Genomic DNA, 15879 nt, shown 5'->3' on the forward strand with positions numbered 1-15879 from the left:
TCTGTTGGAGACAATGCTTAAATGTACATATGAATTCACGAAAATAATTAATTAACAAAATTCCCACTTTTGCACTGAAAATATATTTTCCAGTTTGTCTGCCAAGGTCACTTAGCTTAGAATCCTAGATAAGTCTCTAACATAGCAGTAAAATCAAGTCAAGTGAGTCCCTGTTTTTCAATAATAGGTCCATTAGTGTTTCAGGGTATTATGTATTTCCATAGATGACATCTTCATCTTAATTTCTTTGGTCATGTGGACAGGATGTCCTACTTAGGATCAAAAGTCTGTGGTTTGAATCCCATCAAAAGATTTGGACATTTTATAGCCTTCGTATTGGTGTGCAACATGTGGTGCCTGTTCTTGCTAAATCTGATTAATATATGTTTCAGTAACGTGCACAAGGGCCAGGATGTGCCTTCTCTTGATGACGTTTGTAGTAGGTCATTGGATCATAGATTACATCTTTACTCTTTACTTTTTTCAGCTTGCTTACACATTCAACCATCTTTGATAATTGTGACAAGGTGTACAGCCTTGGTTTTGAAGCTGTGTGGTTCCAGTCGGATTATGTCCCTCGGAATATTTATGGCCCTTCATTGGTAATCTAGTCTCACAGTTATATTAAAACAATAATGTATATTAATTGATTAATTTAAAAATTTCCTTCTTCAGAGCCATGTTCCGAGATTATTGTGAACGGGACCAAGAAACAATATACATCAGCAATATCACCTACTCTGCACTGGAAATGGCCGTGAAATTCATGTACTGCCTTCCTGTAGACATATCTCATGACAGCGTGCAGTCCATTTTGACAGCATCCAGCATGTTTCAGCTCGACACCTTTGAAGCGTCATACTGTGTTGATCACATGATGAGAGCTATTTGTGTCGACAACTGTCTGGGCGTGTACAACCTAGAGATTACCAGTCTCTCCAGACGACTTGTTGAAGGATGCTTGTGAGAAGTCCTTCATCCTTGACCACTTCTGTGAAATGGTTGAGAAAGACATGATGCAGTTAGAGAAGGCTGCTGTCAAGGAACTTATCTCATCCGATGACATAAATGTTGATAAAGAGGAAGTGATTTTCCACTTTCTTGTGAAGTGGATAGAATATGATATTGAGGAGAGGAAGAGGTTCTTTGGTGATTTATTTGGAAAAGTAAGACTTCTGCTTATTGATGAAGAATATATTTGTGAACATATTAACACACATGATTTGATTGTTGGGAATCCATTTTGTCGTGCTATTGTCTCAATGACAAAGTTGTGCCGAATTGGAATGGACTGCCAAGATTCTGAAGAAGAAAAGCAGAAAATTGCAGATGGTTATGAGCTCAGTGTTTGTCGTCGTCATGGAATGTTTGAGGAAAGAGATGTTGATATTTTCAGGTGGAGGAATGTCAGAAGAGCAAAGAGCCTTTTCTTGTTTTGATCCATCAACTGGGAAGAATTATATGGGTGCCAAACATCACCCAACGTTTGACTTCAAGTTCAAGGTCGACTATTACAAGCTGATTACCAACAATCAAAATCAGATATACTTCATGGGTGGCATATTCTATGATGATTACCATCTTGAAGAGCAAGGCTTGGCTCGAGATTCCGTGTATCAGTACCAGATGAAAGACAGAACGTGGACGCCTTGTCACCCTATGATCACTGCAAGATGTGCCTTTGCCGCATGTGCTGTTGAGGAGAGAGTGTTTGTGTTTGGTGGTGCTTTGTCGTATCCACGAGGAGTTCCAATGGAACTTGTGGAGGCATACGATCCAGTTTTCGATCTATGGCAACAGATGGCGCCGATGCCAACCGGCCTATCCCATCATGCAGCTACTGTGTATAAAGATAGTGTTTATGTATTCGGTGGTGAAGAAAGCAATGCTGAACTCTTCACAACAGTGTTGCAGTACTCCATTTCAAATGACACGTGGTTCATTCTGGATACTGAAATTCTTCATCCAAGACTCTCAAGCACTGCGATTAGTTATAATGACAAAATCTACATCGTAGGTGGAGGTACAAAGATTCAGAACACAACTGCAATTGAGATATTTGATCCAGAAACACTAAAATTTCAAATCGGAGATGACTTTCCTGATGATCGGAAAGTAATGTCTGTGGCACTCTTGACAACTGTATCTATGTCTGTGGTGGAGCTCTGGCCGGATGACATCGAGGCTGAAGGTCTTGCCAAATCTTCGATTGGTTGAAAGCAAAGACATGCATAAATATGACCTTGAAACAAAAAATGGAGCATGGTTGCAAAGTTTTGGTTCAATATGGCAGCAACCAGGCAACAACAACAGCTGTTGTGAATACAAAGATTTAGATTTAAGTGAATTTACCAGTTCAGTGTAAATTATAAGGACAAGAACTCGGAGAAATCTTTTTCCAGTGCAATACCATTTGAACCTGTGAAGCCCAGTGTAGAACTGAATCCAAATGACAATTGAAAAAATGTCATAGCTGAAGATTGTTGCAGTCATAGGCCAGTGATTGGTCTTTAGCAACCCAGTGCAATACCACTATGCTTAAACCTGTGAATCCCTGGGTAGAACTGAATCCAAATGACAATTGAAAAAATGTCATAGCTGAAGATTATTTGCAGTCATAGGCCAGTGATTGGTCTTTAGCAACCCAGTGCAATACCACTCACTATGCTTGAACCTGTGAATCCCTGGGTAGAACTGAATCCAAAATGACAATTGAAAAATGTCATAGCTGAAGATTGTTGCAGTCATAGGCCCGTGGATTGGTCTTTAGCAACCCAGGCTTGTTATAGAGAGGGGCAACTAATGGGATCTGGTGGTCAGGCTGACTGACCAGGTCGACACATGTCATCGTATCCCAATTACATAGATGATACTTGTGATGTCAGTCACTGGATTGTCTGGTCAAGACTATTATTTACATCGCCATGTAGCTGCAAAATTGCTGGTGTGTATGCTAAACAACACTCCACGAAGCGATGACATGTTCCACTCACATAACACCTGTATTAAATTCAACTGTAATCTGAATGGCAGTTTTCATCTGTCATCTGTTTTACAAAATACCTGATTGATTTTGTTCAAATAATCTTAAGGGTTGAATATTGAATTAGTTTTGTTTCATTAAAAAGTATTATATACACATGAGTTCAGATTTTTTATAGCAGGTTTAGCCCTGTTTTGTTGACAGGCTTTTACCATTCCCTGAGGCTCATATGTTTTACCATCTATACCACACTCCTTGTTTGATTTGCTCAAATATTAAATAAAATTCTTTAAAAGGTACATCTTATGAGTCTTATTGCTTACAGTGCTGAACTCTTTGTCATGAATGGAAAACCATGTTTGTACTCCCATGTGAGTGAGTATGGGTTTTCGCCACTTCTAGCAATATTCCAACAATATCATGGCGGGAGAATCAGAAATGGTCTCCACACATTGTACCCATCTGTGGAATCAAACCTATGACTTGGACATGAGGAGCAAATGCTTTAACCACTAGCCTACCCCTCTGATCTTTGTACTATCAAGGTAAAAAATTGAATTAATTAAATGAATTTAAAAAAATACTTAAATCAGGTTAGCTGTATCAACTTGTGTCACTGATAAGTTGAAAAGACTCCAACACTTTGTTCTGTTTAATGCAATGGTGAAAGTAAAATTTAAACAAGTACGAACTGCAAATAAAATACAAATTTTGAAGATAACATTTTTCACCCAAATTGTCTAACAAATCCACGTCAATTGGAATTTGAAATAGGTTCCATACCATCATTTACAAGATGCCAGATTATGGTCCCAAGTTTTGTGGTCTGTCAGGTGTTCACACTATTCACCACTTGTACAGGTTTTACAGATGTACGGGACTATACTACTTGAATAAAGTAACTGTGTATTATTTGATGTTATGCCATTTTCTAAAGCAAAAAAGGTAACATGATTTGTGGTGTTTTCCTTAATAAGATAAGATAACACTTTATAATCCAAATGAAATTCTTTTCATATCATACAGAGCATGACATGATACAATAAAATATGTATTGCAATTACAACAATAGATAATTAAATACGGACAAATATAAAATTATCGCACCCATTCATACGCATAATATACATCAACACGCATATTTATACAAATCATATATGTACACTTTTCTGTATTCCTATAAATCAACAAATTTGCAGATATATACTCATGCCAATAATGGTTGTCACGCCCTTCAATTTTTTTAGTTGGAGAGGGGGGGTTTGAGGTGTGTGTGGGGGTGGGGGGTGGGGTGACAACCATTATTGGCATGAGCATATCAGTGTGCATGAAAGTGTATAGTTATAAACATTTCTAAGATGCCTAGCGGTTAGAACAATCGAAAAAAGAATACATTATGAGACAATAAAAGTATAGTTTTTTTGATGACGTAACAATTGAATGACGTTTTCCCGTCACTGCGCCATTCTAGTGTGCCCCCTCGTAATCGAATCATTTTACATTACGTCACAATGTAAGTGACGTCACGATGCATGTCAGTTGTCATCGCCTCGTACGGCCTCATACAGTAAACTACTCCGTTGCATCCCGTTTCTTGGTTTGCAGTTGCTTCACGCAGCTACCATCACTGGTGGAAACATTACGTTTATGTTTTACGACGGTTAAAATGTCTCAATTCGACTCACAAGTTTTCAGCGACACGGTAACGTTCGCAATGTTTACATTCCCACAATGCAATCGTGGAATGTCGCTCATATAGGGAAGGCTCATGCAATGAACGGCACATGTGCCACCTCAGAAGAGCCAGTGACCTGACACACATCGCAGTGTTATTGTTTAGACCCCACTTCAGAAACAGCTGTGTTGCGGCGAGACTGTCCGTTATCTTATATAGACTGGGGTCGAGAGACCTAGACTTGCACAGGTTCTTCCCAAATATAGAACTCCATGTTAATCTTATTATTATGCGTATTCAGATATATTATATCTGTTCTCATGTTACATCTTTTGTCACTATATCCTGGTACATCTCACCTGCTTATTCTTATATTTTGGTTCTACTGTAAAAAAAATACCATCTCTCCAATTATATTTAAGTACAATTCCTTCACTTTACAGTTTGTCAGTATCATATGTGTGTTTGCTTTTGAATTTTCGAATTTACTTTATTGCTCTACTATATTCTCAATAAGCAATTTACACGTGAGTTATAATTTCTTCTGTTAAAAATCAGTGGTCTATAGTGACAGTGGAAATATTATGTTTGGATGACCATGCAATGTTTTCCACAATATAAAACAAGTGGGCAGTTATACTGGACTGATACAACACAACACGATTGTTTTATGAGATTAATAATTCTAACATTCACCCCTAACTCCCCTTCCCGGCTAGCCCTTACCGCGACGCCTACGTGCGCAGTGCTTCTGACAGTAACCATACGCCATGTCCTGTCAACACCTTAAAGCCTACTGATGACACCACATCTGTAATCTGAAACCTCATCTCCAAATAAGCTCCAGATGCTGCTGCACGGCAATATACCAGTGCGACAGACAGAAATTAGGCGAGCTATAAACGTTATAGCGAAACAGTTTAGAAAGGTAACAAATACATACTTAACTAATGATTGCTGAAAGAACAAATTAGTACAATAATACACGATGATAGATAGATATTCTTTATTTCCTCCAACTGAATGAAGATTACAATGTGTGGTAATAATATATTTTTACATCAAATGATTAAGATAGGTTATTGATAGAGTCACAAATGTTCATATACATACAAGTGTTTTGCTTAAAGTATCGCCATTTCCTTTATAAAATGGCTTACATTAATTATTACTTTTGCCCATACTTCTCTTTCTAGTTCCATTATGCACGCAATTGGACATCCACCAAGTAAAATGCAAGAATAACATCATCATCTTGATCCCAGATCTTAACAAAAGTTTCTACATCCAGAATATCACATATGGAGTTAAAAAGTTCATTTCGGTCATTCATATTTATCGTACATGACATAAACACGTACTTTACAATATCATTGGCGACAGTTTTACATGAACATTCTCTTGAAACAATTTCAGCTGATCCATAGTATACAAGTCTTCTATAAACGTTATAGCGAAACAGTTTAGAAGGTAACAAATACATACTTAACTAATGATTGCTGAAAGAACAAATTAGTACAATAATACACGATGTGTGGACATGTGTGTGTTCGCTTGAGTAAGTGGAGCTGGGAATTGGGAGTAGTTCAGAGCAGTTCAAATATACTTCCCCCAAACCCTCTTGATCACCCCTTGTTCTTCTAATGTACAGATTAAGAGTAACTACTTTTCATCATTTTTCTATTCTAAAACAGTAAAAGAATCAATCCCTACTCCCTACCTACATCAGGGGGTTCTCTGTGCAAAGCGTCACTATAGAAATAGCTTGAAATATGGACAGCACATTTGGGAGCGGGTTATTTTGTATGGAGATACTTGAAAATACGGGTTGGAAATAACATTATTGTCTTCCTTAACCATTTGGCCATCTAATCAAGTGAGTACAAGTCACTGGCTACCCCTCTTCAAGGGGTACATAGGTACCCTACATCATGGGGGAGTCTCTGTGCAAAGCGTCACTATAGAAATAGCTTGAAATATGGACGGCACATTTGGGAGCAGGGGTATTTTGGAATGGAAATGCTTGAAAATACGGGTTGGAAATAACATTATTGTCTTCCTTAACCATTTGGCCATCTAATCCAAGTAATACAAGTCACCCCCTAACCCCTCTTCAAAGTGTACATAGGTACCCTACATCATGGGGGTCTCTATGCAAAGCGTCACTATAGAAATAGCTTGAAATATGGACGGTACATTTGGGAGCTGGGGCATGTTTTGTATGGAAATACTTGAAAATACGGGTTCGAAATAACATTATTGTCTTCCTTAACCATTTTGGCCATCTAACAAAGTAATGCAAGTCACACCCTGTCCTCTCTTCAAGGGTACATGGAGGTACCCTACATCATGGGCTGGTCTCTATGCAAAGCGTCACTATAGAAATAGCTTGAAATATGGACGGTACATTTGGGAGCGGGGCATGTTTTGTATGGAAATACTTGAAAATACGGGTTCGAAATAACATTATTGTCTTCCTCAACCATTTGGCCATCTAATAAAGTAATACAAATCACTCCCTACACCTCTTCAAGGGTACATAGGTTACCCTACATCATGGGGGTCTCTATGCAAAGCGTCACTATAGAAAAAGCTTGAAATATGGACGGCACATTTGGGAGCGGGCATTTTGTATGGGAAATACTTGAAAATACGGGTTGGAAATAACATCACTGTCTTCCTCAACCATTTGGTCGTCTAATAAAGTAATACAAGTCACTCCCTGCCTCCTCTTCAAGGGTTACATAGGCACCCTACATCATGGGGGTCTCTATGCAAAGCGTCACTATAGAAATAGCTTTGAAATATGGACGGCACATTTGGGGAGCGGGCATATTTTAAATGGAAATACTTGAAATACGGATTGGAAATAACATTATTGTCTTCCTTAACCATTTGGCCATCTAATCAAGTAGTACAAGTCATTGGCTACCCTCTTCAAGGGCCACATAGGTACCCCTACATCATGGGCTGGTCTCTATGCAAAGCGTCACTATAGAAATAGCTTGAAATATGGACGGCACATTTGGGAGCGGGGCATTTTTGTATGGAAATACTTGAAAATACGGGCTGGAAATAACATTATTGTCTTCCTTAACCATTTGGCCATCTAATCAAATAATACAAGTCACCCCTAACCCTCTTCAAGTGTACATAGGTACCCTACATCACGGGGCTCTCTATGCAAAGCGTCACTATAGAAATAGCTTGGAAATGTGGACGGCACATTTGGGAGCGGAGCATATTTTAAATGGAAATACTTGAAAATACGGGTTGGAAATAACATTATTGTCTTCCTTAACCATTTGGCCATCTAATCAAGTAGTACAAGTCACTTGCTACCACTCTCTTCAAGGGTACATAGGTACCTCTACATCATGGGCTGGTCTCTATGCAAAGCGTCACTATAGAAATAGCTTGAAATATGGACGGCACATTTGGGAGCGGGGCATTTGTATGGAAATACTTGAAAATACGGGTTGGAAATAACATCATTGTCTTCCTTAACCATTTGGCCATCTAATCAAGTAATACAAGTCACCCCCTGCCCCTCTTCAAGTGTACATAGGTACCCTACATAATGGGGGTCTCTATGCAAAGCGTCACTATAGAAATAGCTTGAAATATGGACGGCACATTTGGTTGTAGGGGCATTTTTCGTTTGGAAATACTTGAAAATACGGGTTGGAAATAACATCACTGTCTTCCTCAACCATTTGGCCATCTAATCCAAGTAGTACAAGTCACTGGCTACCCCTCTTCAAGTGTACATAGGTACCCTACATCATGGGCTGGTCTCTATGCAAAGCGTCACTATAGGAAATAGCTTAGCGAAATATGGACGGCACATTTGGGGAGCAGGGCATTTTTGTATGGAAATACTTGAAAATACGGGTTCGAAATAACATCATTGTCTTCCTTAACCATTTGGCCATCTAATCAAATAATACAAGTCACCCCTAAACTCTCTTCAAGTGTACATAGGTACCCCTACATCATGGGGGGTCTCTATGCTAAAAGCGTCACTATAGAAATAGCTTGAAATATGGACGGCACATTTGGGAGCCAGGGAATATTTTAAATGGAAATACTTGAAAATACGGGTTGGAAATAACATTATTGTCTTCCTTAACCATTTGGTCGTTTAATAAAAGTAATACAAGTCACTCCTGCCCCTCTTCAAAGGTTACATAGGTACCCTACATCATGGGGGTCTCTATGCAAACCGTCACTATAGAAATAGCTTGAAATATGGACGGCACATTTGGGAGCGGGGCATTTTTTGTATGGAAATACTTGAAAATACGGGTTCGAAATAACATCATTGTCTTCCTTAACCATTTGGCCATCTAATAAAAGTAATACAAGTCACCCCTAACCCCTCTTCAAGTGTACATAGGTGCCCTACATCATGGGCTGGTCTCTATGCAAAGCGTCACTATAGAAATAGCTTGAAATATGGACGGCACATTTGGGAGCAGGGCATTTTTTTGTATGGAAATACTTGAAAATACGGGTTGGAAATAACATTATTATCTTCCTTAACCATTTGGCCATCTAATCAAGTAGTACAAGTCACTGGCTACCCCCTCTTCAAAGAGTACATAGGTACCTTACATCATGGGCTGGTCTCTATGCAAAGCGTCACTATAGAAATAGCTTGAAATATGGACGGCACACGATTAGGAATGAGGGAATATTTTAAATGGAAATACTTGAAAATACGGGTTGGAAATAACATTATTATCTTCCTTAACCATTTGGCCATCTAATCCAAGTAATACAAGTCACCCCCTAACCCCTCTTCAAGTGTACATAGGTGCCCTACATCATGGGCTGGTCTCTATGCAAAGCGTCACTATAGAAATAGCTTGGAAATATGGACGGCACATTTGGTAGCAGGGCATTTTCGTTTGGAAATACTTGAAAATACGGGTTGGAAATAACATCACTGTCTTCCTCAACCATTTGGCCATCTAATCCAAGTAGTACAAGTCACTGGCTACCCCCTCTTCAAGTGTACATAGGTACCCTACATCATGGGCTGGTCTCTATGCAAAGCGTCACTATAGAAATAGCTTGAAATATGGACGGCACATTTGGGAGCGGGCATTTTTGTATGGAAATACTTGAAAATACGGGTTCGAAATAACATCATTGTCTTCCTTAACCATTTGGCCATCTAATCAAATAATACAAGTCACCCTAAACTCTCTTCAAGTGTACATAGGTACCCTACATCATGGGGGTCTCTATGCAAAGCGTCACTATAGAAATAGCTTGAAATATGGACGGCACATTTGGGGCGGGGAATATTTTAAATGGAAATACTTGAAAATACGGGTTGGAAATAACATTATTGTCTTCCTTAACCATTTGGTCGTTTAATAAAGTAATACAAGTCACTCCCTGCCCCTCTTCAAGGTTACATAGGTACCCTACATCATGGGGGTCTCTATGCAAAGCGTCACTATAGAAATAGCTTGAAATATGGACGGCACATTTGGGAGCAGGGCATTTTTGTATGGAAATACTTGAAAATACGGGTTGGAAATAACATCATTGTCTTCCTTAACCATTTGGCCATCTAATCAAGTAATACAAGTCACCCCTAACCCCTCTTCAAGTGTACATAGGTACCCTACATAATGGGGGGTCTCTATGCAAAGCGTCACTATAGAAATAGCTTGAAATATGGACGGCACATTTGGGGCGCGGGCATTTTTGTATGGAAATACTTGAAAATACGCGTTGGAAATAACATTATTATCTTCCTTAACCATTTGGCCATCTAATCAAAGTAATACAAGTCACCCCTAACCCCTCTTCAAGTGTACATAGGTGCCCTACATCATGGGCTGGTCTCTATGCAAAGCGTCACTATAGAAATAGCTTGAAATATGGACGGCACATTTGGGAGCGGGGCATTTTTCGTTTGGAAATACTTGAAAATACGGGTTGGAAATAACATTATTGTCTTCCTTAACCATTTGGCCATCTAATCAAGTAGTACAAGTCACTGGCTACCCCTCTTCAAGAGTACATAGGTACCTTACATCATGGGCTGGTCTCTATGCAAAGCGTCACTATAGAAATAGCTTGAAATATGGACGGCACATTTGGGAGCGGGGCATTTTTGTATGGAAATACTTGAAAATACGGGTTGGAAATAACATCACTGTCTTCCTCAACCATTTGGTCGTCTAATAAAGTAATACAAGTCACCCCTGCCCCTCTTCAAGTGTGCATAGGTACCCTACATCATGGGGGTCTCTATGCAAAAGCGTCACTATAGAAATAGCTTGAAATATTGACGGCCCATTTGGGGCGGGGCATATTTTGAATGGAAATACTTGAAAATACGGGTTGGAAATAACATTATTGTCTTCCTTAACCATTTGGCCATCTAATCAAGTAGTACAAGTCACTGGCTACCCCTCTTCAAGTGTACATAGGTACCTTACATCATGGGCTGGTCTCTATGCAAAGCGTCACTATAGAAATAGCTTGAAATATGGACGGCACATTTGGGAGAATGAGGGCATTTTTGTATGGAAATACTTGAAAATACGGGTTGGAAATAACATTATTGTCTTCCTTAACCACTTGGCCATCTAATCAAGTAATACAAGTCACCCCTAAACTCTCTTCAAGTGTACATAGGTACCCTACATCATATGGGGGTCTCTATGCAAAGCGTCACTATAGAAATAGCTTGAAATATGGACGGCACACATTGATAGCGGGGCATTTTTGAATGGAAATACTTGAAAATACGGGTTGGAAATAACATTATTGTCTTCCTTAACCACTTGGCCATGTAATCAAGTAATACAAGTCACCCCCTAAACTCTCTTCAAAAGTGTACATAGGTACCCTACATCATGGGCTGGTCTCTATGCAAAGCGTCACTATAGAAATAGCTTGAAATATGGACGGCACATTTGGGAGCAGGGCATATTTTGAATGGAATTATTTGAAAATACGGGTTGGAAATAACATTATTGTCTTCCTTAACCATTTTGGCCATCTAATAAAGTAATACAAGTCACTCCCTGCACACTCTTTCAAGGGTACATAGGTACCTTACATCATGGGGTCTCTATGCAAAAGCGTCACTATAGAAATAGCTTGAAATATGGACGGCACATTTGGGAGCAGGGCATTTTTTGTATGGAAATACTTGAAAATACGGGTTCGAAATAACATCATTGTCTTCCTTAACCATTTGGCCATCTGATAAAGTAATATATGTTGCTCAGTATCCCTCTTCAAAGGGTATAGGTACCCTACATCATGGGGAAGTCTCTATGCAAAGCGTCATCAGAGATGATGTAATGATTTAATGGTTACGGTGCGGGTACACTTGTGACTTAAAAGTACATAATGTGAAGTACAGAATAACCTTGCCTGATGCAGCAATACCGTTGTTTTTCATAATAGCTTTGATGTAATTATTTTTCAGTTTCAAGATATCTGCAATGATAACAGACTACTGGACGACCTAGTCATTGTCCATAGGTCCCTAGAGAGTTTCAAAACTGGATATCCTGACGATAGCACCAAGGCTTCCGAAAGAAACCGAAGACCAAATGAGAGACAAAATAGAGAGAGAGATGAGATGGATGGTTGGCTGGGTGAATGATCAGGTATGTATAAAAGACAGCATATAAGCAGCTTATTACACGCTGATAAAGAAAAAACCCAAGTAACAATAATAAGTAAATACGTTTCTTTTGCAGATAATAAATGCCTTCCTGTATGTGCTGTGTCAAGGACGAGAGAGGTGGGTGAAAGGTTTTTAACCTACAAGTCAGTTTAGAAATAACAACAATACAAGATGTCGACTCGTTTGTTCAAAAGAATATACAATATGACTGAATGTTGTGTTTATGTATACAATTACATACGGTAAATAATATTCGTCCTTGAATATATAACATGTTCTTTTTTTTCGTGTTATTTACAGCTTCAGTGTAAAGGAAAGAAAATGTAGCTTTATCAACTCAGGTTATTGAGGGATGGCGAAATTTCAAGTCGGGAAGGAGTCACCGAGTGGCACTTCTACAAAAGGTGATGAATTGATATTGAGTACAGTACATACCTGTGAGATAATATACACTGCAACAGTTGATAAACGTCGAATTATGGAATTATGGAATTGAATTATTTCGTACGAATATAGCAAATTCATTGTTGATCGCATTATAATTTGTTTTGTTGTTTGTTGTGTAATGCCACAATATGGCGATTCGTACACTATGTAACTGCTATGTTGCACAATACTACTGCATTATGAAGATGGCACCTCAGAACGAATATTGTTCCAAATGTAACAGACAATATTCGCTATATTTCAGGAATAACTCTCAGATGCAGAAAAAGTGTTTATACCGATTCATAGACATGGCAGCCATTGGACATTGTTGGTAATTGGTATTTCCTGGGTATTTAAGACAGTAAGAGTGGTGACTTATAAGCTATATGTGTCTGGGACGCGTGTTGAATTTCAGCAGTGTTTAAACTTTTTGTGATTTCCTGTCACCGAGTCTGGTCCAGATGTCATGACTAAATGTAACTTGTCGTAATCTGTGGTTATCGCCAATAGTGATGTGTTTCTGCGCGTTTCAGCAGCCTTATATTATTATTTTTGGAGCAAATGTCTTATTCAGTGGGAAAGGGGAACGCCAGGTGTATTGACATATAATAGTATAACACTTTCTTCTAACTCAGGTTTTGGATGTACAAACCAAACAAATGCGTTTCTATGACCCCATGAACCGGACATTTGATGAAGAGGTGGTCAACATCACAAGGTATGATTGTTGACTTAGTACATGCCCTGTTCTGACACCTACCAGGACATTATACTTGCATGCACGCAAACATACAGAGGGTAACTACCTTCACGCCTCCTAGTCTATGTCTATTCATTGTTGAGTTATCTGTCGGGTTCTACTCTCATTGCTTTGGTATGTTTCTATGAAGGGAGTACATGGCTTCAGAATGTACCGGATGATGCCATTGACCCAACACACTTCAACGTAGAAGTCGGTCATGGGTACACAACACAGGACACTACCAGCTGTGGGGTTTACGTGTGCATAGTGAGTACAGTGGTTTTGTAAACGTTTTACTGAATTAATGGCTGCATATTTCACTTTTACTTATTCAGCTACTATTCAGAAAATATTAAAATTTTTACATAAATGAAAGTATATTTGCTAATGTAAGGGTCACACTGAGCATCGTTTTACTTGTTTCCAGCATTAAACTGGAACGAATGCAGGAAGGACAAAAGGAAGGACCTTTTGACGTTTATGTTCTGTGTCTAATGTTCTGAACAAAAGAACAAACTTCATGTGTTACTATATGTCCCAAACATACCCAAACAGAACAGAGTGTGATGTTAACGGATACATGTGGCTATTTTACGGACGTAATGGGCGTACACTTAAACAGGATTAGGCATTAAGGTGCGCCTGGGGTACAACAGGAAAGCAACGTTGTGTCATCGACTGCCTAACACCCATGAACCTAGCTTCAAGCAGCCTGCGCCATTAACAATACCAAACATGGCACCCAGCTGCTGAATATGGTGGCTGATTAGGGCCATCGCTTTCTCACCTTAAAATTTGGAGGCGAGAAAGCGAAAAGCTGGCTATCACGAGACAATAAAGCCTCCTGTTGGATTAAATCATACGCAGGTTAGACGTCATGTGCAGTAGACAGGGCAGGGGTATGTGAAATATCGCTTTCTCGGCTCTATCCTTTCGCTTTCACAACTTTCTCGCTTTCTTGCTCTATCCTTTCTCGCTTTCTCGCTCTATCGCTTTCTCGCTTTCTTGCGCGGTATATCGCTTTCTCCGCTCTATCGCTTTCTCGCTTTTATCGCTCTATCGCTTTCTCCTTTATATCGCTTTCTCGCCTTGGTATATCGCTTTCTCATCCTATCCTTTCTCGCTTTATCGCTTTCTCGCGTAATGGTATCGCTTTCTCATCTCGTGCTATCGCTTTCTCGTCTCGTGTTATCGCTTTCTCGTCTCGCGTTATCGCTTTCTCGTCTCGTGCTATCGCTTTCTCGTCTCGTGTTATCGCTTCCCTCGTCTCGTGATATCGCTTTCTCGCTTTCTCCTCCGAATTTTAAAGGCGAGAAAGCGATAACTAATCAGCCACCATAGCTGAACATTCTGGGGTTTAGCTTCTCAAGGCACGAAGATTTCTTTCAAGAGCTGATGGGACTAAGGTCAGCTGGTGTCGGCGGAATTTTGCAGGACATTTCAAGTCAAAACAGCTCTGTGTGGTGTTACATTGTGATATTGGAATTGGTGGCTTCAACCGTTAACAGGCAATGCACTACCGAACAGGGTCACGCGTTCATAAAGAGTACCGGGCAGTAAAAAGTGGTGGATGCGTCAGGTGTAGACGTGACCATTATGGTATTCGCCCATATCAACTACTTTGTATTGCCCATTTCCCGATAGTTCAATTATTCGTTTCCGTTCAATATACATTGTATTTTTACTTATGACGGACAGACAGCAAACTGATATATATGCAGCGTTTAAAATTCCGCCTGTCCGACCGTCCGGAAGGGTCTATTTTCATCTCGGACGGTCAAATATCAAAAGTAGCCTGTCCGGTGCATGGTCTGGCGATATGTTTTACTCCCCAAGTGTAAATATTTCATAATATCAGACAGGTTCTCGTGTCGTCAGTTTGAGGTGTTTAAGGTATATGAAAATTATGTTAAACAACATACGATTGTACAGTTCATGTTATGATAACCAATCATAACACATGTACTTTCAGTTTACCCAAACCGACCCATTGCCTATCAGTGCTATGTAGTTCGTTGCGATGCCTACAAACATTGAATGGCGGTTACAGTTTTTATTGTTGAAAACCAGACAGCAAGCATGGTGTCCGGACTGGTAATTTTTTCAAGTTAGTTTTATTTCCATAATGCATGTGTGTGGCCATAGGCCCAAATACATAATACAATAATAATAATATGGGTGATATTATAAACGATCATTTTCGCTTCTTAAAAGCAACATGAATGAATGGCATTAATTTCTAAGCACAGATTGTGAAGTTGCTGCTATAAGCTCTTTGAGAACATGTGTACTGATGGGTTCCTGATCACATAACTTGGTAGAATAGCTTTTCTGATGGTGTCAAGGGAAGGACATATCATATATAAAGATCTTCGATTTCA

At 39.3% G+C, this 15879-nt stretch overlaps 1 protein-coding gene and 1 long non-coding RNA gene across 3 annotated transcripts; both read left to right on the forward strand.

Moving 5' to 3' along the window:
* Positions 1-998: 998 nt before the first annotated feature.
* On the forward strand, positions 999-2217 carry LOC124274420 (kelch-like protein 41). The gene is made up of 2 exons (XM_046709790.1): positions 999-1344; positions 1379-2217. Exons 1-2 carry the CDS (start codon positions 999-1001, stop codon positions 2215-2217), a joined length of 1185 nt encoding a protein of 394 aa, XP_046565746.1.
* Positions 2218-12646: 10429 nt separating this feature from the next.
* Positions 12647-13726, forward strand: LOC124274422. Of its 2 annotated transcripts, none has more exons than XR_006897939.1 (3): positions 12647-12731; positions 13019-13087; positions 13647-13726. It is a non-coding gene; the product is annotated as an uncharacterized LOC124274422 (long non-coding RNA). The 2 variants fall into 2 exon arrangements; XR_006897940.1 differs by lacking the exon at positions 13647-13726 and adding an exon at positions 13392-13521.
* The last annotated feature ends 2153 nt before the right edge of the window (positions 13727-15879 follow it).

This window comes from Haliotis rubra, unplaced genomic scaffold (genome assembly GCF_003918875.1).
Source record: "Haliotis rubra isolate DU_JTF1 unplaced genomic scaffold, ASM391887v1 Scf1902, whole genome shotgun sequence".
Classification (NCBI taxonomy): domain Eukaryota; kingdom Metazoa; phylum Mollusca; class Gastropoda; order Lepetellida; family Haliotidae; genus Haliotis; species Haliotis rubra.

Coding starts and splice junctions, on each gene's coding strand:
- LOC124274420 (XM_046709790.1), top strand. CDS start 999: ATGGTTGAGAAAGACATGATGCAGTTAGAGAAGGCTGCTGTCAAGGAA. Junction 1,345..1,378: donor TGCAGATGGTTATGAGCTCA/GTGTTTGTCGTC, acceptor GTTTGAGGAAAG/AGATGTTGATATTTTCAGGT.